The sequence below is a fragment of the Coregonus clupeaformis genome, unplaced genomic scaffold (genome assembly GCF_020615455.1).
Source record: "Coregonus clupeaformis isolate EN_2021a unplaced genomic scaffold, ASM2061545v1 scaf0400, whole genome shotgun sequence".
In the NCBI taxonomy this organism is placed as follows: domain Eukaryota; kingdom Metazoa; phylum Chordata; class Actinopteri; order Salmoniformes; family Salmonidae; genus Coregonus; species Coregonus clupeaformis.
The window spans coordinates 117,102-139,348 of record NW_025533855.1 but is presented as its reverse complement, the minus strand read 5'-3'; the positions used below and the strand labels follow the sequence as shown (position 1 = coordinate 139,348).

The 22,247-nt window shown below is 43.0% G+C and overlaps 1 protein-coding gene across 1 annotated transcript in view; it reads right to left on the bottom strand.

Moving 5' to 3' along the window:
• Positions 1–22,247, bottom strand: part of triobpb (TRIO and F-actin binding protein b) — a 38,888-nt gene that overhangs the window by 13,025 nt on the left and 3,616 nt on the right. The window contains exons 6-11 of the mRNA XM_041863417.2: positions 20,702–21,134; positions 19,802–20,036; positions 19,503–19,614; positions 5,860–6,019; positions 5,582–5,695; positions 2,738–2,824 (exon numbers count right to left, since the gene is read on the bottom strand). Coding sequence (XP_041719351.1) covers positions 2,738–2,824; positions 5,582–5,695; positions 5,860–6,019; positions 19,503–19,614; positions 19,802–20,036; positions 20,702–21,134 — 1,141 coding nt within the window. The remainder of the gene's footprint in view (positions 1–2,737; positions 2,825–5,581; positions 5,696–5,859; positions 6,020–19,502; positions 19,615–19,801; positions 20,037–20,701; positions 21,135–22,247) is intronic.

Here is a 22,247-nt window from a genome sequence, read left to right as displayed (position 1 = left end):
TGCAAAGGGACCAGGACGACTGATCCGTGTAAAGGAAAGAATGAATGGGGCCATGTATCGTGAGATTTTGAGTGAAAACCTCCTTCCATCAGCAAGGGCATTGAAGATGAAACGTGGCTGGGTCTTTCAGCATGTCAATGATCCCAAACACACCGCCCGGGCAACGAAGGAGTGGCTTCCTAAGAAGCATTTCAAGGTCCTGGAGTGGCCTATCCAGTCTCCAGATCTCAACCCCATAGAAAATATTTGGAGGGAGTTGAAAGTCCGTGTTGCCCAGCGACAGCCCCAAAACATCACTGCTCTAGAGGAGATCTGCATGGAGGAATGGGCCAAAATACCAGCAACAGTGTGTGAAAACCTTGTGAAGACTTACAGAAAACGTTTGACCTGTGTCATTGCCAACAAAGGGTATATAACAAAGTATTGAGAAACTTTTGTTATTGACCAAATACTTATTTTCCACCATAATTTGCAAATAAATTCATAAAAAATCCTACAATGTGATTTTCTGGAATTTCTTTTCTCATTTTGTCTGTCATAGTTGACGTGTACCTATGATGAAAATTACAGGCCTCTCTCATCTTTTTAAGTGGGAGAACTTGCACAATTGGTGGCTGACTAAATACTTTTTTCCCCCACTATATATATATATACATATATTTTGATTTGTTTAACACTTTTTTGGTTACTACATGATTCCATATGTGTTATTTCATAGTTTGATGTCTTCACTATTATTCTACAATGTAGAAAATAGTAAAAAATTCAGAAAAACCCTTGAATGAGTAGATGTGTCCAAACTTTTGACTGGTACTGTACGTCTATGATAGGTTCAGATTTGGTCCAGTCCATCTATGGACGTTAACATCAAGGCTAGGATGGAGTGACCAAATTTCAACGTTCATGGACGTGTCGGTCGGTGCTCAGTGGGTGAGGATGCTGGTTGTCCAGACATACATTTTTAACACTCTTGGTTTGACCACCAGACAACAGAAAGACAAAGAAAACAGTTATGAGCTGAACATATCAGTATTCGAGTGGAAGGGAAGACAGTAGCAGGTGACCCAACTGGTTTGTGAATAGGGCTGTGGCGGTCATGAACTTTTGTCAACAGGTTATAGTCATGCATGTTTAGTATCTCCAGGCCTCCAAGCATACAAGCCGCATACAAGCCACTGATGCGCACCTTTGCAACATCTATATTTAAAAGAATGTCTAATAAATCAATTTCGGTTTTATAGCTGAGCATGTGCTTAATTTGAGCAGCTGAGAAATAAATATAAGAACACTTATTTCACTACATGCATCAACCACTGTTTGAGGAGCATGCTCTCGCTGCGCAACAGGTGATATTCCACCCAAACTCTGTATGCAATGGGCTCTCCGACCTTGCTCGTGCAGCTACCCAGTGCTTATATTTGGGAAACCAAGTGAAATCTGGTCGGGAACATCCATAGAGAAAGGAGGAGATGGAAACGCATGGTGGTGAGATATTCTGTATGGCTAAAGGTATTACTAGGCTATTCAAAATCGCCCTGCACAATCAATGAACCATCTGTGTCGCCTAGGGCTATTCGTTCTCTCCCAGACTCGTGGATAGACATTTTGGAGCATATAATAAATTAACTAGTCCATCTAGTATGCATAGAAATACAGTCCACACAAAGCCGATTACTCAAATTTGTTTAATTTGAGAGTATACGCTAGACCAATTATGTACCAAAGACATCTTAAAATCAGTTTTGTTTTATGTTTTTCTGACATGAGTAATATGCAGTAGGCTATGTGTTGTAATTTATAATGAATCAGAAAAATGTATCAATAGCTAGGTTTCCATCCAATTGGTGACAGATTTTCATGTGAATATTCTAAAATCTGCATAAAAACAATTACGCACAAGTTAAATGGGTTTCAATCACATTTTCAACGCTACTGATGGTTTTCCTCACAAAATAAATGTGTGTTATATAGAGAGTGTGCCCACTGGTATTGGCACGTGTGCTCTAGCCAACAGCTCCCAGATACAGTGCGGGTATAGCCTACATGATGAGAATATTATGGACAAAAGAGTGAGTTAAGCATTGATGATCATGTCACCAGAATAAGACTCTCGATATTTATTGGAAAAGATCATCAAGCACATTCACCACCCTATGAAGTTCATCATAACTTACTTCATCTGTAGCCTAATAAACGTCTTGCTTCCCGACGAGTCGTAGTAGGAGGACTACACAATATGTCATCACGTGACTCCAAGTTTACTTCCATATGATGGTTATTATAGCAATATTTGCGCATAAAAGCTTTTCTACCGTCATTTCTCGCAAAAAGATCACCTTCTGTAGCGTATTTTGTTTTGTTCGACATTTGAAAAGTTTAAAGAAAAATGTTCTGTTTCCATCAGGCCTGTCATAAAAAAAAATTATCCGACATGTACTTTACTCGCATAAAAAGGTTGGATGGAAACCTGGTTTATGCCTTCATTCCCCCAAAATATACATTCTTAGCTATCATTTGACACCCAATTTGATGTGCTCCTATGAACTTCACATGTTGGTGCTTATGGATCCTTTTCGATGGAAATGCCCCTAGCTATCTGACCATTCAGAATCATAACGCATGCCTTCCGGCCACATCGATACACATGCATCATTTGTGACGTTGTCAGCCACCCCGTCTATAGATGAAAACATATCAGACCATTATGCCTGCACACAGATACACAGTGAACCAGTACCGTGTTCAGGAACTGCAGTTCGTTCCTCAGACAGCTGATCTCCTTGTGCAAGTACTGCACCTCATTCTCCTTCACCCTGAGAAGAACCTGTGTCAAAACAAAATATAATATTATTACAAGCTAACAAGAGCCATCAACGCAACATCTAAGGCACTGAGCAGACTAAGAGCAACTGTCCCTAAAAATGTATAATTTAGAAAACAGACCATGTGGCATCTACAGGAGCCAGAAACATGTTTTCTGTCAAAATTGACTACAAAGTGTAAAAAGGATAATTTTGGTAATAAGTCAGTCTCGTCCAAAACTGAGTTTTGTGAGACTTGTTGTTGTGACTGCATCACAACATTACATTTTACATTTTAGTCATTTAGCAGACGCGCTTATCCAGAGCGACTTACAGTTAGTGAGTGCATAATTATGATTATGATTTTTTCTCCCATACTGGCCCCCCGTGGGAATCGAACCCACAACCCTGGCGTTGCAAACGCCACGCTCTACCAACTGAGCTACATGGGACTTAAATGAAGGTTGGGTTTGTTTCAATCCTGCCCACATCTGGCAACACACAAGTAATCATCAATTCGGAGTACAGCTGCACGTGACCCAATCGTAATGCCTGTGGTAACTTTGGGTTGACTTTGGATATCCTATGGGGCTAGTTAAGGACCATCGTTAAATTACACAATGTACATGGGACAATATGTACAATTCCAATAGCTCCAAATTTCAATGACTTAACCTCCAACTATAAATTGCAGAAATTCAACTAGCCCCGGAGATAGGCTATCCAAAGTCAAACCAACTTTGCCACGGTCGCACAAAAGCCGGCTGAAGCTAAATGGCAAAATAAATAACTCTTCCCACATGCGAACACACACGAACACGAGACACCCACATCAAACCAACGCACGGTTGAATTCAGTCATGGCCGCTAGCATTTCTTAATGAACCAAATCTAAAAAACGAGGCCACACCAGGAAGTGCAGTCACCATTTAACTTGTGCTCTGGATAAGAGCGTCTGCTAAATGACTAAAATGTAATGTAAATGTGTATTAAAAACACCTCTGGCGTCTCCATGGGGCACAGCATCCAGCAGGGGGCAGTGTTCCAATGTGCAGTGAAGTCAAATGATGCACCCGTCAAAAGTTTGGACACCTACTCATTCAAGGATTTTTATTTATGTTTACTATTTTCTACATTGTAGAATAATGGTGAACACATCAAAACTATGAAACAACACATATGGAATGATGTAGTAACCAAAAAAAAGTGTTAAACAAATCAAGATTTTTTATATATTTGAGATTCTTCAAAATAGCCACCCTTTGCCTTGATGACCGCTTTGCACACTCTTGGCATTCGCTCAACCAGCTTCACCTGGAATGCTTTTCCAACAGTCTTGAAGGAGTTCCCACATATGCTGAGCACTTGTTGCCGGATTTTCCTTCACTCTGCCGTCCGACTCATCCCAAACCATCTCAATTGGGTTGAGGTCGGGGGATTGTGGAGGCCAGGTCATCTGATGCAGCACTCCATCCCTCTCCTTCTTGGTAAAATAGCACTTAAAAAGCCTGGAGGTGTGTTTTGGGTCATTGTCCTGTTGAAAAACAAATGATAGTCCCACTAAGCCCAAACCAGATGGGATGGCGTATCGCTGCAGAATGCTGTGGTAGCCATGCTGGTTAAGTGTGCCTTGAATTCTAAATAAATCACACAGTGTCACCAGCAAAGCACCCCCACACCATAACACCTCCTCCACATGCTTTACAGTGGGAACTACACATGCAGAGATCACCCGCTCACCCACACCGCGTCTCACAAAGACACGGCGGTTGGAACCAAAAATCTCCAATTTGGACTCCAGACCGAAAGGACAGGTTTCCACCGGTCTAATGTCCATTGCTCGTGTTTCTTGGCCCAAGCAGGTCTCTTCTTCTTATTGGTGTCTTTTAGTAGTGGTTTCTTTGCAGCAATTCGACCATGAAGGCCTGATTCACACAGTCCCCTCTGAACAGTTGATGTTGCGATGTGTCTGTTACTTGAACTCTGAAGCATTTATTTGAGCTGCAATTTCTGAGGCTGGTAACTCTAATGAACTTATGCAGCAGAGGTAACTCTGCACCTGAAGAAACGTTCAAAGTTCTTGAAATTTTCTGCATTGACTGACCTTCATGTCTTAAAATAATGATGGACTGTCATTTCTCTTTGCTTATTTGAGCTGTTCTTGCCATAATATGGACTTGGTCTTTTACCAAATAGGGTTAGGGTTACCACCCCCCCACCACATTGTCACAACACAACTGATTGGCTCAAACGCATTAAGAAGGAAAGACATTTCACAAATTAACTTTTAAAAAAGGCACACCTCTTAATTGAAATGCATTCCAGGTGACCACCTCATGAAGCTGGTTGAGAGAATGCCAAGAGTGTGCAAAGCTGTCATCAAGGCAAAGGGTGGTTATCTCAAATAGAAAATGTATTTTGATGTAACCCTTTTTTGGTTACTACATGATTCCATGTGTGTTATTTCATAGTTTTGATGTCTTCACTATTATTCTACAATGTAAAAAATAGTAAAAATAAAGAAAAACCCTTGAATGAGTAGGTGTCAAAAATGTTGACTGGTAGTGTATGTAAAAGTTCACAACATATTTACATCGTACCACACACGTCCTTCAAGTCACTGCCCTACATAGTAACCAACTGCACGCTGCCTTTCATAATCCCTTCCCTTTCTATTCAAAAATGAGACAAGTGCCCCCATGTCATTGTTGTATGTAGAGGCGCTTGTTATTGTTGAGGGGCTCTACAACTTATCTCCTCCCCTCCTCCTCCTGACCCACCTCCAGCTCACAGGACGGCCTGTCCTGGTTGTCATGGGAAACGCCCTCCGACCCCTGGCCCGTGACAATGGAGCGCATGAGGCTGATCTCCTCCATCAAACGGGCCTGTAGGTCCTGAAAAGAGAAAACATTGACAGTATTGAGCATACTGACAAACTGCTGAATGTGTCATATAGACACGTACATTGCTTGTCTATAACAAAAGTGTTAGGGTAGAGTAGGCTAAATGCACAGGACCCAAACAGCTGATAACAAAGACCTCCAGACTCCTAGCTCACCTGGTTCTCTTTCCTCAGCTGCTCCAGCTCGCTCTCCTTGCGAGTGATGTCTTTCTCCCTCTCCCCGTTGCTCTGCTCAGCCCTGTTCAGCTCCAGACACTTTTGGGAGTACCTCTCAGACAGGCTGGACAGCTCCCTCTGCAGGGCCTGGGTCTCTACCCTGAGGGGACGAGAGAGGATACACAAACATTTAATATATATATAAAATGTAAATTATAGTAAATACTATATTATGCCTAAGATTAAAAGCAAAACTGGAGAGACACTACTGGTATTCTGTAGAAAACTTGACACTCTGCACTGGCTGTGCACAGTCAAAACAGTGGCAGCCATGTTGTGTATACATGGCAGACCATTTCATGAATAACATGCAGTCTTTCAAAAAATCTAACCTTGAAAACTGTTGTGAGAGTGGGTGTGCTTTGTTCTGAGTAATTCTGGTTTCACAAGACATTCGTGGTACAACAGTGGTTTAGATGGAAACCTCTGCCCACACCCATTAACCACAAATGCAAAAAGAAAATCATAAACACACACACACATAAAAGTACTGTTCATTACCATGGTATGCACAACACATCCCTTAACTTTTTCCACATTGTTGTGTTACAGCCTGAATTTGAAATGGATTACATTGTGTCACTGGCCTACACACAATACCCCATTACAGTGAGGGAAAAAAGTATTTGATCCCCTGCTGATTTTGTAAATTTGCCTACTGACAAAGAAATGATCAGTCTATAATTTTAATGGTAGGTTTATTTGAACAGTGAGAGACAGAATAACAACAACAAAAAACCAGAAAAACGCATGTCAAAAATGTTATAAATTGATTTGCATTTTAATGAGGGAAATAAGTATTTGACCCCTCTGCAAAACATGACTTAGTACTTGGTGGCAAAACCCTTGTTGGCAATCACAGAGGTCAGACGTTTCTTGTAGTTGGCCACCAGGTTTGAACACATCTCAGGAGGGATTTTGTTCCACTCCTCTTTGCAGAACTTCTCCAAGTCATTAAGGTTTCGAGGCTGACGTTTGGCAACTCAAACCTTCAGCTCCCTCCACAGATTTTCTATGGGATTAAGGTCTGGAGACTGGCTAGGCCACTCCAGGACCTTAATGTGCTTCTTCTTGAGCCACTCCTTTGTTGCCTTGGCCGTGTGTTTTGGGTCATTGTCATGCTGGAATACCCATCCACGACCAATTTTCAATGCCCTGGCTGAGGGAAGGAGGTTCTCACCCAAGATTTGACGGTACATGGCCCCGTCCATCGTCCCTTTGATGCGGTGAAGTTGTCCTGTCCCCTTAGCAGAAAAACACCCCCAAAGCATAATGTTTCCACCTCCATGTTTGACGGTGGGGATGGTGTTCTTGGGGTCATAGGCAGCATTCCTCCTCCTCCAAACACGGCGAGTTGAGTTGATGCCAAAGAGCTCGATTTTGGTCTCATCTGACCACAACACTTTCATACAGTTCTCCTCTGAATCATTCAGATGTTCATTGGCAAACTTCAGACGGGCATGTATATGTGCTTTCTTGAGCAGGGGGACCTTGCGGGTGCTGCAGGATTTCAGTCCTTCACGGCATAGTGTGTTAACAATTGTTTTCTTGGTGACTATGGTCCCAGCTGCCTTGAGATCATTGACAAGATCCTCCCGTGTAGTTCTGGGCTGATTCCTCACCGTTCTCATGATCATTGCAACTCCACGAGGTGAGAACTTGCATGGAGGCCAAGGCCGAGGGAGATTGACAGTTCTTTTGTGTTTCTTCCATTTGCGAATAATCGCACCAACTGTTGTCACCTTCTCACCAAGCTGCTTGGCGATGGTCTTGTAGCCCATTCCAGCCTTGTGTAGGTCTACAATCTTGTCCCTGGAGAGCTCTTTGGTCTTGGCCATGGTGGAGAGTTTGGAATCTGATTGATTGATTGCTTCTGTGGACAGGTTTCTTTTATACAGGTAACAAACTGAGATTAGGAGCACTCCCTTTAAGAGTTTGCTCCTAATCTCAGCTCGTTACCAGTATAAAAGACACCTGGGAGCCAGAAATCTTTCTGATTGAGAGGGGTCAAATACTTATTTCCCTCATTAAAATGCAAATCAATTTATAACATTTTTGACATGCGTTTTTCAGGATTTTTTTTTCTTTCTTCTCTCTCACTGTTCAAATAAACCTACCATTAAAATTATAGACTGATCATTTCTTTGTCAGTGGGCAAACGTACAAAATCAGCAGGGGATCAAATACTTTTTTCCCCTCACTGTATGTCAAAGTAGAATTCTAAAAATGTAATGTTTTTACAAATTAATAAAAAATGAAATGCTGAAATGTCTTGAGTCAGTAAGTATTCAGCCCCTTTGTTATGGCATGCCTAAATGCGTTCAGGTGTAAAAATGTGCTTAACAAGTCACATAATAAGTTTCATGGACTCATGGACTGTGCAATAATAGTGTTTTACATGATTTTTGAATGACTACCTCATCTCTGTACCCCAACACATACAGATAATTGTAAGGTCCCTCAGCTGAGCAGTGAATTTCAAACACAGATTCAACCACAAAGACCAGGGAGGTTTTCCAACGCCTCGTAAAGAAGGGCACCTATTGGTAGATGGGTAGAAAAAATAGAAAAAAGCAGACATTGAATAGCCCTTTGAGCATGGTGAAGTTATTAATTACAATTTGGATGGTGTATCAATATACCCGGTCACTACAAAAGATACAGGCGTCCTTCCTAACTCAGTTGCTGGAGAGTAAGGAAACCACTCAGAGATTTCACCATAAGGCCAATGGTGACTTTAAAACAGTTAAAGAGTTTATTGGCTGTGATAGGAGAAAACTGAGGATGGATCAACATTGTAGAGGATGAATCAACATTGTAGTTACTCCACAATACTAATCTAAATGACAGAATGAAAAGGAAGCCTGTACAGAATAAAAATATTCCAAAACATGCATCCCGTTTGCAATAAGGCACTAACGTAAAACTGCAACAACAAAAAAATTTGCAAAGAAACTAACTTTATGTCCTGAATACAAAGCGTTATGTTTGGGGCAAATCCAACTCAACACATCACTAAGTACCACTTCATATTTTCAAGCATGGTGGTGGCTGCATCATGTTATGGGTATGCTTGTCATCGGCAAGGACTAGGGAGTTTTTTTAAGGATAAAAATTAATGGAATAGAGCTAAGCACAGGCAAAATCCTAGAGAAAAACCTGGTTCAGTCTGCTTTCAAACAGACACTGGGAGACAAATTCAACTTTCAGCAGGACAATAACCTAAAACACAAGGCCAAATGTACACTGGAGTTGCTTACCAAGACGACATTGAATGTTCCTGAGTGGCCAAGTTACAGTTGACTTAAAAATCAGCTTGAAAATATATGGCAAGACTTGAAAATGGCTGTCTAGCAATGATCAACAACCAACTTGACAGAGCTTGAAGAATTAAAAAAATTATAATGTACAAATATTGTACAATCCAGGTGTGCAAAGCTCTTAGAGACTTACCCAGAAAGACTCACTGCTGTAATTGCTGCCAACGGTGATTCTAACATGCATTGACTCAGGGGTGTGAATACTTATGTAAATGAGGTATTTTATAAATTTGCACATTTTCTCAAAACATGTTTTCACTTTGTCGTTATAGGGTATTGTGTGTTGAATTCTGATTGCTGACAAAAAAAAGAATACATTGAATCCATTTTGAATTCAGGCTGTAACAACAAAATGTGGAATACGTCAAGAGGTATGACTACTTTCGGAGGGCACCATACACACCCTCACTGAAGAACACATACCACACAGTTATGGTACTGCAGAGTTGGGAGGCCTAGGGAATCTAAAAGGCCTAATCCGTGACCAAATGTGCCTGCATTCCTCAAGTGCCTAACAAGAACCACAGCGGTAATGGTCTTAAAAGAGAAGAGGGGAATTGTTGTGTTGAGTCTCCATATTCAACCGCTCTGTCCCTAAACATTCTAGACCTTTACTTAAAATAATGATATAGGGTGATATGGGCAAAAGATATCACAATATTTTTCAAATTTTTGATGGTATGACGGTATTATGTTTTTCAATAACACAAGTTCTAAATATGCTTTATGAGGAGTTCATGACCCTAAGGTGGCAACAAATAAGTGATTTCAAATGGGGCGTTCTCATTCTGATTGTTCTATACTGTTCAATCCAAACTCAAATCTTTTTTTCCACCATTTTCATAAAGTTCAGCATTTCCTGCACTTCTGTTATCATTTCCACACTGCCACTGATATGGGCAAAAAGGCCTAGTTAATTGGTGAACTGTTGGAATCATAGAAATATCAAATTTTATTGGCCACATGCACCGAATACAACAGGTGCAGACATTACAGTGAAATGCTTACTTACAGCCCTTAACCAACAGTGCATTTATTTTTTAATAAAAAAGTAAAATAAAACCACAAAAAAGTGTTGAGAAAAAAAGAGCAGAAGTAAAAATAAAATAACAGTAGGGAGGCTATATACAGGGGGGTACCGGTGCAGAGTCAATGTGCTGGGGCACCGGCTAGTTGAGGTAGTTGAAGTAATATGTACATGTGGGTAGAGTTAAAGTGACTATGCATAAATAATTAACAGAGTAGCAGCAGCGTAAAAAGATGGGGTGGGGGGGCAGTGCAAATAGTCCGGGTAGCCATGATTAGCTGTTCAGGAGTCTTATGGCTTGGGGGTAGAAGCTGTTGAGAAGTATTTTGGACCTAGACTTGGCACTCCGGTACCGCTTGCTGTGCGGTAGCAGAGAGAACAGTCTATGATTAGGGTGGCTGGAGTCTTTGACAATTTTTGAGGGCCTTCCTCTGACACCGCCTGGTATAGAGGTCCTGGATGGCAGGAAGCTTGGTCCCAGTGATGTACTGGGCCGTACGCACTACCCTCTGTAGTGCCTTGCAGTCAGAGGCCGAGCAGCTGCCATACCAGGCGGTGATGCAACCAGTCAGGATGCTCTCGATGGTGCAGCTGTATAATTTTTTGAGGATCTGAGGACCCATGCCAAATCTTTTCAGTCTCCTGAGGGGGAATAGGCTTTGTCGTGCCCTCTTCGCGACTGTCTTGGTTTGTTTGGACCATGATAGTTCGTTGGTGATGTGGACAACAAGGAACTTGAAGCTCTCAACCTGCTCCACTACAGCCCCGTCGATGAGAATGGGGGTGTGCTCAGTCCTCTTTTCTTTCCTGTAGTCCACAATCATCACCTTTGTCTTGGTCACGTTGAGGGAGAGGTTTTTATCCTGGCACCACACGGCCAGGTCTCTGACCTCCCTATAGGCTGTCTCATCGTTGTCAGTGATCAGGCCTACCACTGTTGTGTCGTCGGCAAACTTAATGATGGTGTTGGAATCGTGCCTGGCCATGCAGTCATGGGTGAACAGGGAGTACAGGAGGGGACTGAGCACGCACCCCTGAGGGGCCACCGTGTTGAGGATCAGTGTGGCAGATGTGTTGTTACCTAACCTTACCACCTGGGGGTGGCCCATCAGGAAGTCCAGGATCCAGTTGCAGAGGGAGGTGTTTAGTCACAGGATCCTTAGCTTAGTGATGAGCTTTGAGGGCACTATGGTGTTGAATGCTGAGCTGTAGTCAATGAATAGCATTCTCATGTAGGTGTTCCTCTTGTCCAGGTGGGAAAGGGCAGTGTGGAGTGCAATAGAGATTGCATCATCTGTGGATCTGTTGGGGCGGTATGCAAATTGGAGTGGGTCTAGGGTTTCTGGGATAATGGTGTTGATGTGAGCCATGACCAGCCTTCAAAGCACTTCATGGCTACAGACGTCAGTGCTACGGGTCGGTAGTCATTTAGGCAGGTTATCTTGGTGTCCTTGGGCACAGGGACTATGGTGGTCTGCTTGAAACATGTTGATATTACAGACTCAGTCAGGGACATGTTGAAAATGTCAGTGAAGACACTTGCCAGTTGGTCAGCACATGCTCGGACTACACGTCCTGGTAATCCGTCTGGCCCTGCGGCCTTGTGAATGTTGACCTGCTTAAAAGTCTTACTCACTTACTCTACGGAGAGCGTGATCACATAGTCATCCGGAACAGCTGGTGCTCTCATGCATGCTTCAGTGTTGCTTGCCTCGAAGCGAGCATAGAAGTGGCTTAGCTCATCTGGAAGTCTTGTGTCACTGGGCAGCTCGCGGCTGTGCTTCCCTTTGTAGTCTGTAATAGTTTTCAAGCCCTGCCACATCCGACGAGCGTCACAGCCGGTGTAGTATGATTCAATCTTAGTCCTGTATTGACTCTTTCCCTGTTTGATGGTTCGTCAAACAGAAAATAGAATAGAAAATAGAATGACTATTCTAATTCTATAGTTGGAATATAGTGGGCAGCACCTTGTATACATTGTTGTTTGACATGACAACGAATGAATAAGCCAGGGAGGAATTATTGACAGGGTAGGAACCTAAATTGTTGGTCAGTGTTTCCAGGGGACCCTAATTAGATGTTTTCTTACCTCATGTAGGTAGGTAGCTAGCTACATATTTATGCTTCGCCTATTCCGCTCTGATTTAGAACAGTGGTTCCCAACCAGGGGTACTTGGCTTATCCACAGGGGGTACTTGAAAAGACTCATGAGACCATAGGCAGAGATGGGTAGTATTTCTGTTGCATGTATTTGAAATACGTATTTTAATTACTGTCAGTATTTTGTCATTTGAATTGAACTAGGCTGAACTATACTCCAATGTATTTAGTATTTTCAAAATACTGTCATTTGCAAACTACTATTCTATACCATTTGTTTTATAGCGGATCACATTGTGGGCCCTCTTTCACCCTGCATTGGTATCAGAAGTCTGATAGCACTATAGTGTGATAAGTGTCTACTAAATGAACTAAATATAAAATTATATAAAAATTAACAATTGCAAAGGATGCCAAGTATTATTCTAATGAGCTCCACCCCGAAACAAGGCCAATAATAATACCACCCAGTGTGCTTTGCAATTCATTTTGGTATGTTTATTTTCACATATACAGTACCAGTCAAATGTTTGGACACCTACTCATTCAAGGGTTTTTCTTTATTTTTACTATTTTCTACATTGTAGAATAATAGTGAAGACAACACTATGAAATAACAGATATGGAATCATGTAGTAACCAAAAAAAGTGTTAAACAAATCTAAATACACTGCTCAAAAAAATAAAGGGAACACTTAAACAACACATCCTAGATCTGAATGAATGAAATAATCTTATTAAATACTTTTTCTTTACATAGTTGAATGTGCTGACAACAAAATCACACAAAAATTAATCAATGGAAATCAAATGTATCAACCCATGGAGGTCTGGATTTGGAGTCACCCTAAAAATTAAAGTGGAAAACCACACTACAGGCTGATCCAACTTTGATGTAATGTCCTTAAAACAAGTCAAAATGAGGCTCAGTAGTGTGTGTGGCCTCCACGTGCCTGTATGACCTCCCTACAACGCCTGGGTATGCTCCTGATGAGGTGGCGGATGGTCTCCTGAGGGATCTCCTCCCAGACCTGGACTAAAGCATCCGCCAACTCCTGGACAGTCTGTGGTGCAACGTGGCGTTGGTGGATGGAGCGAGACATGATGTCCCAGATGTGCTCAATTGGATTCAGGTCTGGGGAACGGGCGGGCCGGTCCATAGCATCAATTCCTTCCTCTTGCAGGAACTGCTGACACACTCCAGCCACATGAGGTCTAGCATTGTCTTGCATTAGGAGGAACCCAGGGCCAACCGTACCAGCATATGGTCTCACAAGGGGTCTAAGGATCTCATCTCTGTACCTAATGGCAGTCAGGCTACCTCTGGCGAGCACATGGAGGGCTGTGTTCTGCCCCCCAAAGAAATGCCATCCCACACCATGACTGACCCACCGCCAAACCGGTCATGCTGGAGGATGTTGCAGGCAGCAGAACGTTCTCCACGGCGTCTCCAGACTCTGTCACGTCTGTCACATGTGCTCAGTGTGAACCTGCTTTCATCTGTGAAGAGCACAGGGCGCCAGTGGCGAATTGCCAATCTTGGTGTTCTCTGGCAAATGCCAAACGTCCTGCACGGTGTTGGGCTGTAAGCACAACCCCCACCTGTGGACGTCGGGCCCTCATACCACCCTCATGGAGTCTGTTTCTGACCGTTTGAGCAGACACATGCACATTTGTGGCCTGCTGGAGGTCATTTTGCAGGGCTCTGGCAGTGCTCCTCCTGCTCCTCCTTGCACAAAGGCGGAGGTAGCGGTCCTGCTGCTGGGTTGTTGCCCTCCTACGGCCTCCTCCACGTCTCCTGATGTACTGGCCTGTCTCCTGGTAGCGCCTCCATGCTCTGGACACTACGCTGACAGACACAGCAAACCTTCTTGCCACAGCTCGCATTGATGTGCCATCCAGGATGAGCTGCACTACCTGAGCCACTTGTGTGGGTTGTAGACTCCGTCTCATGCTACCACTAGAGTGAAAGCACCGCCAGCATTCAAAAGTGACCAAAACATCAGCCAGGAAGCATAGGAACTGAGAAGTGGTCGTGGTCACCACCTGCAGAACCACTTCTTTATTGGGGGTGTCTTGCTAATTGCCTATAATTTCCACCTGTTGTCTATTCCATTTGCACAACAGCGTGTGACATTTATTGTCAATCAGTGTTGCTTCCTAAGTGGACAGTTTGATTTCACAGAAGTGTGATTGACTTGGAGTTACATTGTGTTGTGTAAGTGTTCCCTTTATTTTTTTGAGCAGTGTATATTTTCTATTTGATATTCTTCAAATAGCCACCCTTTGCCTTGACAGCTTTGCACACTTGGCATTCTCTCAACCAGCTTCATGAGGTAGTCACCTGGAATGCATTTCAATTAACAGGTGTGCCTTGTTAAAAGTTCATTTGTGGAATTTCTTTCCTTCTTAATGCGTTTGAGCCAATCACTTGTCACAACACAAGGTAGGGGGGGTATACAGAAGATAGCCCTATTTGGTAAAAGACCAAGTCCATATTATGTCAAGAACAGCTCAAATAAGCAAAGAGAAACTACAGTCCATCATTACTTTAAGACATGAAGGACAGTCAATACGGAACATTAAGAACTTTGAAAGTTTCTTCAAGTGCAGTCGCAAAAACCATCAAGCGCTATGATGCAACTGGCTCTCATGAGGACCGCCACAGGAAGGGAAGACCCAAAGTTACCTCTGCTGCAGAGGATAAGTTCATTAGAGTTATCAGCCTCAGAAATTGCAGCCCAAATAAATGCTTCAGAGTTCAAGTAACAGACACATCTCAACATCAACTGTTCAGAGGGGACTGTGTGAATCAGGCCTTCATGGTCAAATTGTTGCAAAGAAACACCTACTAAAAGGACACCAATAAGAAGAAGAGACTTGCTTGGGCCAAGAAACACGAGCAATGGACATTAGACTGGAGGAAATGAGTCCTTTGGTCTGGAGTCCAAATTGGGGATTTTTGGTTCCAACCGCTGTGTCTTTGTGAGACGCGGTGTGGGTGAACAGATGATCTCTGCATGTGTATTTCCCACCGTAAAGCATGGAGGTGGTGTTATGGTGTGGGGGTGCTTTGCTGGTGACACGGTCTGTGATTTATTTAGAATTCAAGGCACACTTAACCAGCATGGCTACCACAGCATTCTGCAGCGATACGCCATCCCATCTGGTTTGGGCTTAGTGGGATCATTTTTTTTTCAACAGAACAATGACCGAAAACACATCTCCAGGCTGTGTAAGGGCTATTTTACCAAGAAGGAGAGTGATGAGTGCTGCATCAGATGACCTGGCCTCCACAATCCCCTGACCTCAACCCAATTGAGATGGTTTGGGATGAGTTGGACCGCAGAGTGAAGGAAAATCAGCCAACAAGTGCTCAGCATATGTGGCAACTCCTTCAAGACTGTTGGAAAAGCATTCCAGGTGAAGCTGGTTGAGAGAATGCCAAGAGTGTGCAAAGCTGTCATTAAGGCAAAGGGTAGCTATTTGAAGAATCTCAAATATAAAATAAAATTTATATTTTGATTTGTTTAACACCTTTTTGTTTACTAAATGATTCCATATGTGTTATTTCATAGTTTTGATATCTTCACTATTATTCTACAATGTAATTAAAAAAAAAAAAAAAAAAAAAACCTTGATTGAGTAGGTGTGTCCAACCTTTTGACTGGTAGTGTACATTTTGGTCATTTAGCAGACAGTGACTTGCTCAACTAGGTAGATAAATAACATCAGTCATGGCAAGTAAAAAAATTTTGTAACCCTTACTGAGAATGTTGTTGCTGTTCGGGCCAGCGACTTGCAAATTTATTTTTGTATTTTAAAATACATGTATTTTAATTAAAGACATTACAGTATTTTGTAGTTTATATTGATACATTGATCTTTATGGTATTTTGTATCTGTATGTCGTACATTTTTGCCCATCCCTGACCATAGGCTTACTGGTAAAATGCACATGACGGGATACTTCAGGCAGAGCAAAATTCAGTTAGTCGTACAGTAACCGAAAAAAGTTGTGAACCACTGATTTAGAAAATACATTTGCACAAACAACATGCTTATCTAGGCCTACACCAGCACTGGTACCAGGCTGTAAATCTAAATCAAATCACATTTTATTGCTCGCATACACGATTAGCAGATGTTAATGCGGGTGTAGCGAAATGTTTGTGTTCCTAGCTCCAACAGCGCAGTAATATCTAACAATACACACAAATCTAAAAAGTAAAATAATGGAATTAAAGAAATATAGAAATATTAGGACAAGTAATGTAGGAGTCCGGAGCATATACAGTGCGTTTGGAAAGTATTCAGACCCCTTGACTTTTCACATTTTGTTACGTTACATCCTTATTCCAAAACGGATGAAATTATGTTTTCCCCTCAAACTACACACAATACCCCATAATGACAAAGCAAAAACAGGTTTTTAGAATTTTTTTCTAATTTATATATATTTTTAAAACGGAAATATGACATTTACATAAGTATTCAGACGCTTAACTCATTACTTTGTTAAAGCACCTTTGGCAGTGATAACAGCCTCGAGTCTTCTTGGGTATGATGCTACAAGCTTGGCACACCTGTATTTGGGGTGTTTCTCCCATTCTTCTCTACAGATCCTCTCAAGCTCTGTCAGGTTGGATGGGGAGCGTCGCCGCACAGCTATTTTCAGGTCTCTCCAGAGATGTTAGATCGGGTTCAATTCCGGGCTCTGGCTGGGCCACTCAAGGACATTCAGAGACTTGTCCCGAAGCCACTCCTGCGTTGTCTTGGCTGTGTGCTTAGGGTCATTGTCCTGTTGGAAGGTGAACCGTCACCCAAGTCTAAGGTCCTGAGCGCTCTGGAGCAGGTTTTCATCCTGGATCTCGGTACTTTGCTTCCTTCATCTTTCCCTCGATCCTGACTAGTCTCACAGTCCCTGCCGCTGAAAAACATCCCCATAGCATGATGCTGCCACCACCATTCTTCACCGTAGGGATGGTGCCAGGTTTCCTCCAGACGTGACGCTTGGCATTCATGCCAACGAGTTCAATCTTGGTTTCATCGGACCAGAGAATCTTGTTTCTAAAGGTCTGAGAGTCCTCCTTTAGGTGCCTTTTGTCAATGTTATTCTCAGAGGCAACCCGGAATGTCCCAGTCCACGTGATCAAAAGTCTTTAAGTATGGATTCCGATTGGTCAGACCAGCGTTGAATAGACCTTAGCACGGGTACTTCCTGTTTTAGTTTCTGCCTATAGGAAGGGAGGAGCAAAACGCAGTCGTGATCTGATTTGCCGAAGGGAGGTCGGGGGAGGGCCTTGTAGCCATCCCGGAAGCTAGAGTAACAATGGTCGAGAGTTTTTAAAGCACAAGTACTGCAGGCAATGTGTTGATAGAACTTCGGTAGCATTTTCCTCAGATTTGCTTTATTAAAGTCCACAGCTATAATAAAAGCGGCCTCAGGATATGCGGTTTCCAGTTTGTACAAGGTCCAGTGTAGTTCTCTGCTACCGCACGGCAAGCGGTACCGGAGCGACAAGTCTAGGTCCAAAAGGCTTCTTAACAGCTTCTACCCTCAAGCCATAAGAATACTGAACAGCTAATCATGGCTACCCGGACTATTTGCACTGCCCCCCCACCCCACCCCACCCCCCTCTTTTACACTGCTGCTACTCTGTTTATTATTTATGCATAGTCACTTTAACTCTACCCACATGTACATATTACTTCAACTTCAACTACCTCGACTAGCCGGTGCCCCCACACATTGACTCTGTACCGGTACCCCCCTGTATATAGCCTCCCTACTGTTATTTTATTGCTGCTCTTTAGTTATTTGCTTAACAAAACTGAATTGTTGGTTAAGGGCTTGTAAGTAAGCATTTCACTGTAATGTCTACGCCTGTTGTATTCGGCGCATGTTGCAAATACCATTTTATTTTAGTTTCTTGAGAGCTGTCGTGGTATCGGCTTGAGGGGGAATACACACAGCTGTGACGATAACCAAATAAAATTTGATAGGGAGGTAATGTGGTCGGCATTTGATTGTGAAGTATTCTAGGTTGGGTGAACAAAAGGACTTGAGTTCCTGTACATTGCCACAATCACACCATGAGTAATTCATCATGAAACATACACCACCGCCTTTCTTCCTATCTGCACAATGTATTGATAACCCAGCTGCCTGTATGGACGGGGACAGTATATCCGGGGAGAGCCATGATTCCGTGAAACAGACTGTTACAGTCCCTGATGTCTCTCTGGAAGGAGATCCTCGCCCTGAGCTCATCTACTTTGTTGTCCAGGGACTGAACATTAGCGAGTAATATACTCGGAAGCGGTGGATGGTGTGCACGCCTCCTGAGTTGGTCTAAAAGTCCACTCCGAATAGCTCTTCTCCGCTGGCGGCGTTGGTGTGCACACCTCTCTGATATCCAAAAGTTCTTTCCGGCTGTATGTAATAATGCAAAGAACGTTCTGGGCTAATAACGTGATAAATAATTCTCTCTTTTTTTTAAAGAATACTGCAAAGTTTCTTAGGAGCCTGAAACAAGGGGGCCATGTCTATCGGTGCCATCTTGCGTATTAGCTAGCTACGTTTGCTCTGACTCTTAGTACATTTAACCAGCTAGCTAGCTAACTAGAATTAGCAGCTAACAACTTATTTGAGCAACAACTTGCTAAGAAAATACAAAATAGCAGACAGTAGTTTGCAGACAGTAAGACACACAAACGAATAGTGGAAAGCAACATCGTTGTCACCAACATCTTGTTGCATCTATCTTACCATGCAGACTGCAAAGTGAACAGCAAGAAAGTGCTTGTGACTCCATGGTCAAGCAATTGCTCTCTCCTTGAGTGACAGGGGGCAGGGCTTGGTATGGGAAGCGGCATGCAGCAGGAAGAGAGGGAGAAGGACTGAAGTAGCAAACTGAGTAAACTATAAAAACGGATATTACACACAGAGTTGCTTATCACATTTAACAAACCAAATATTGAAATACCGTTATAGAAGGTAAAGTAAAAACCCAAACCGGTCTGTGCATCAACACCAGTATATAGTCATATACAGTATACCGCCCAGCCCTAAAATGATGGCACAGAGTGTACTATGTATGTAAAGGTGTGTGCAGGTTGTTTTGCGCACTCACTGCTGCTGTGTGCGTAGGGTCTGTGTGTTGGCACTCCCTCCACCAAGCCTCTTTGCCTTCTCCACCTCTCTCTCCAGCTCCTCCCTGTGGGCCTTCTTCAGTGTCTCCATAACTAAACCACAGAGAGGGGGGAGGATGTGATGTGATCTGATCTCAAAACAAATATACTATTACCACATGAAATGCTGTGGTGTTGACTTCTATGTTCCATTCTGACGTCACACGTTTCATAAACAACAAAAGTTCTTGAACTGGGGTGCTAATGACTTTATGTACAATTTTGACCCTTGACCCCTGACCTTGTGCTGTGTCCTGGGTCTCCTCCCGCAGCAGCCGGTCCCTGTCCCTCTCCAGCTCCCGGGTCTCGCGGGCATGCTGCTTCTGCAGCTCCTCCAGGGCCTGTTTGTGGGCCCGCTCCATGGCCTGAAGGCTGCGGCCGCACGTAGCCTCCCGACCACAGCTACCTCCCCCCACCGTCCCCCCACCCCATCCTTCTCCCTGCAAACGCTCCAGCTGCTGCCTCAGAGACGCCACCTGAGTGTCACAAAGGGAGAGTGGCGGTAAAGCTCACTGACAGAAAGAGAGAGGCGGCGGGGTATGGAATTACTGGGTTGAACCAAACTGATTTGAATGCCATATTCCATGCAGTCATATCAATCCCACACATCATGCAGGTCATGTGTCTCAAGGGAAATGTTAGGGACTGTATGGACCATAGACAAAGGGACACAGTGCAACGAGTAAATTAATCTGGACCAGATTCCCCCAACCCCATGATATGATTGTATGGTCTGTACGAGTCCTAAAACTACCCCTGTGAAGACACAGTAGTCAACAGCACACTATACAATGTTATCACATGACACAGCACTCAAAGATGGAATGAGACTTTAAGCAATGTTTCCACTATCGACATCTGATAAACTCACAGTTCTAGAACCAGGGAATTGCTGTCTTACTTTATTTTTCAGGGCAAACAGGTATTGCTAACTAAGCCCCTATAACACCTTCCTCTTGGTATTTTGAAGACTGACAGGGTCAGTATTACTGCAGAGAGCCTGATTACCATCCTGCACGCATTATAGAGCAAGCCTAGTGTTAAAGAGTTTAACTTCATCTGTAGATGAATCATCTAGATGAATAGTAAATTTGCATTTATTTATTGTGTTTGCAAATTGAAAAACATCTCCACGCACTACCTCCCTCTGCAGCGCCTCATTGGCTGGATGGCTGGACCGTGAGCCCATTGGCAGTAGTGACCTCATCTCCTTTAGTGGCAGTCGCTCAAACTCTGCCCACTTTTTCTCAATGTCCTCCTCTGCTCTTATCCTGGGATCTGAGCCTACACCTGGCCCTTTCCTCAACAGCACCTGCTCCCATGTGCTACTGGTCCCGTCTCTGTTCCTCTCCTCCTGCCATTGGGCGTGCTCCCTGCCCTGCCCCTCCCCTGCCTCTCTCTGAGTGGCTGGCAGAGGGCTAGTGGGGACGGGCACTGGTGACAGCTCGACACAGTCAAATCGGCGTCCGGTGGAGGTGGTGATTTCTGATCCAGCATCCCCGTGGTGAGAAGGTGGTCGACGAGTGGAGGCCAGGGAGCGAGAGTTCTCCTTGTCACTACTGCTGTCAGGCAGTCTGGAGGAGAGGAAGGACAGGGAGAGACCAAGTCAGACAGAGAGACAGAGTGCAGATCGATAAAGTGACAGAATAATAGGGCTGTGGCGGTCATTACATTTTGTCAGCCAGTTATTGTCATGCAAAAAAACTGCCTGTCTCACGGTAATTTACCGTTAATTAACAAACACATTTAGCATCTCCAGGCCTCTATGCATATACGCCTTTCGAACATCTACATAAAAATCAATTGAATATACACCATCACAATAATCCCTTATTTATTTTAGTCAGGTCTAAAGAAACATGATATGAAGAAAATGTATTTCAGAAGAACAGAATATGAGTTGGCCTACTGTATGTTATCTGGTTTTGCTCCATGCCATAGGCTGTAGGCTTGTTTATTTAGCTGACAAGATATGCTTATAAATCCTGTGCCATTATTATATATTAAATTATTTTATAGTAAGAACAATATAATTTAACTTATCTGAATGAAATAGAAAGTATATGTTTATGCATAAAAGTGATCATGTTAAACAGGTCCTATACTCTAGATTTAGAGTTATTTGGCAACTTTAGTTGTGAATGATACAAACCTTAGAATGTCTTGGAAATCAAAACATATGGGCTGCATGATGAGACTATAGGCTATTGATGATTTGAGAAAGTAGCCTCAGGCTGCACAGTCGTTCTCTCATCAAGTGAGTGTACTGTAGGCTAGACCAATTATGTACCAAAGATATCTTATATAAATAGAAATGTATGTTTTCTGCCATGCGTAATATGCGATAGGCTATGTAATGTATAACAGCTCAATCAATTTTAATTCAAGTTTTTTGGGGGGCTTGGGCTCATATAGGCCTATGCTTAAGCTCAAATATGAGTATGGGTGATTTGAATTAATCATCTTAGAAAGCACTGTCCATTTCCTTGTGTTAGGCTTTTACCCAACATCCACAATGACCATGTTTTACAGTTTCAACCTGCTGTTGAACTTCTTTCTTCAAATTGATCATCACAGTGAGGTGACTTTTAATAGCAAAATACTGTTTTGTTAAGTGTTTGATGTGATTTTCAATAGCATTTGCATTGATGTCAAAGTGGTTAGAGGGACAATAGAGCCCTGAGCAC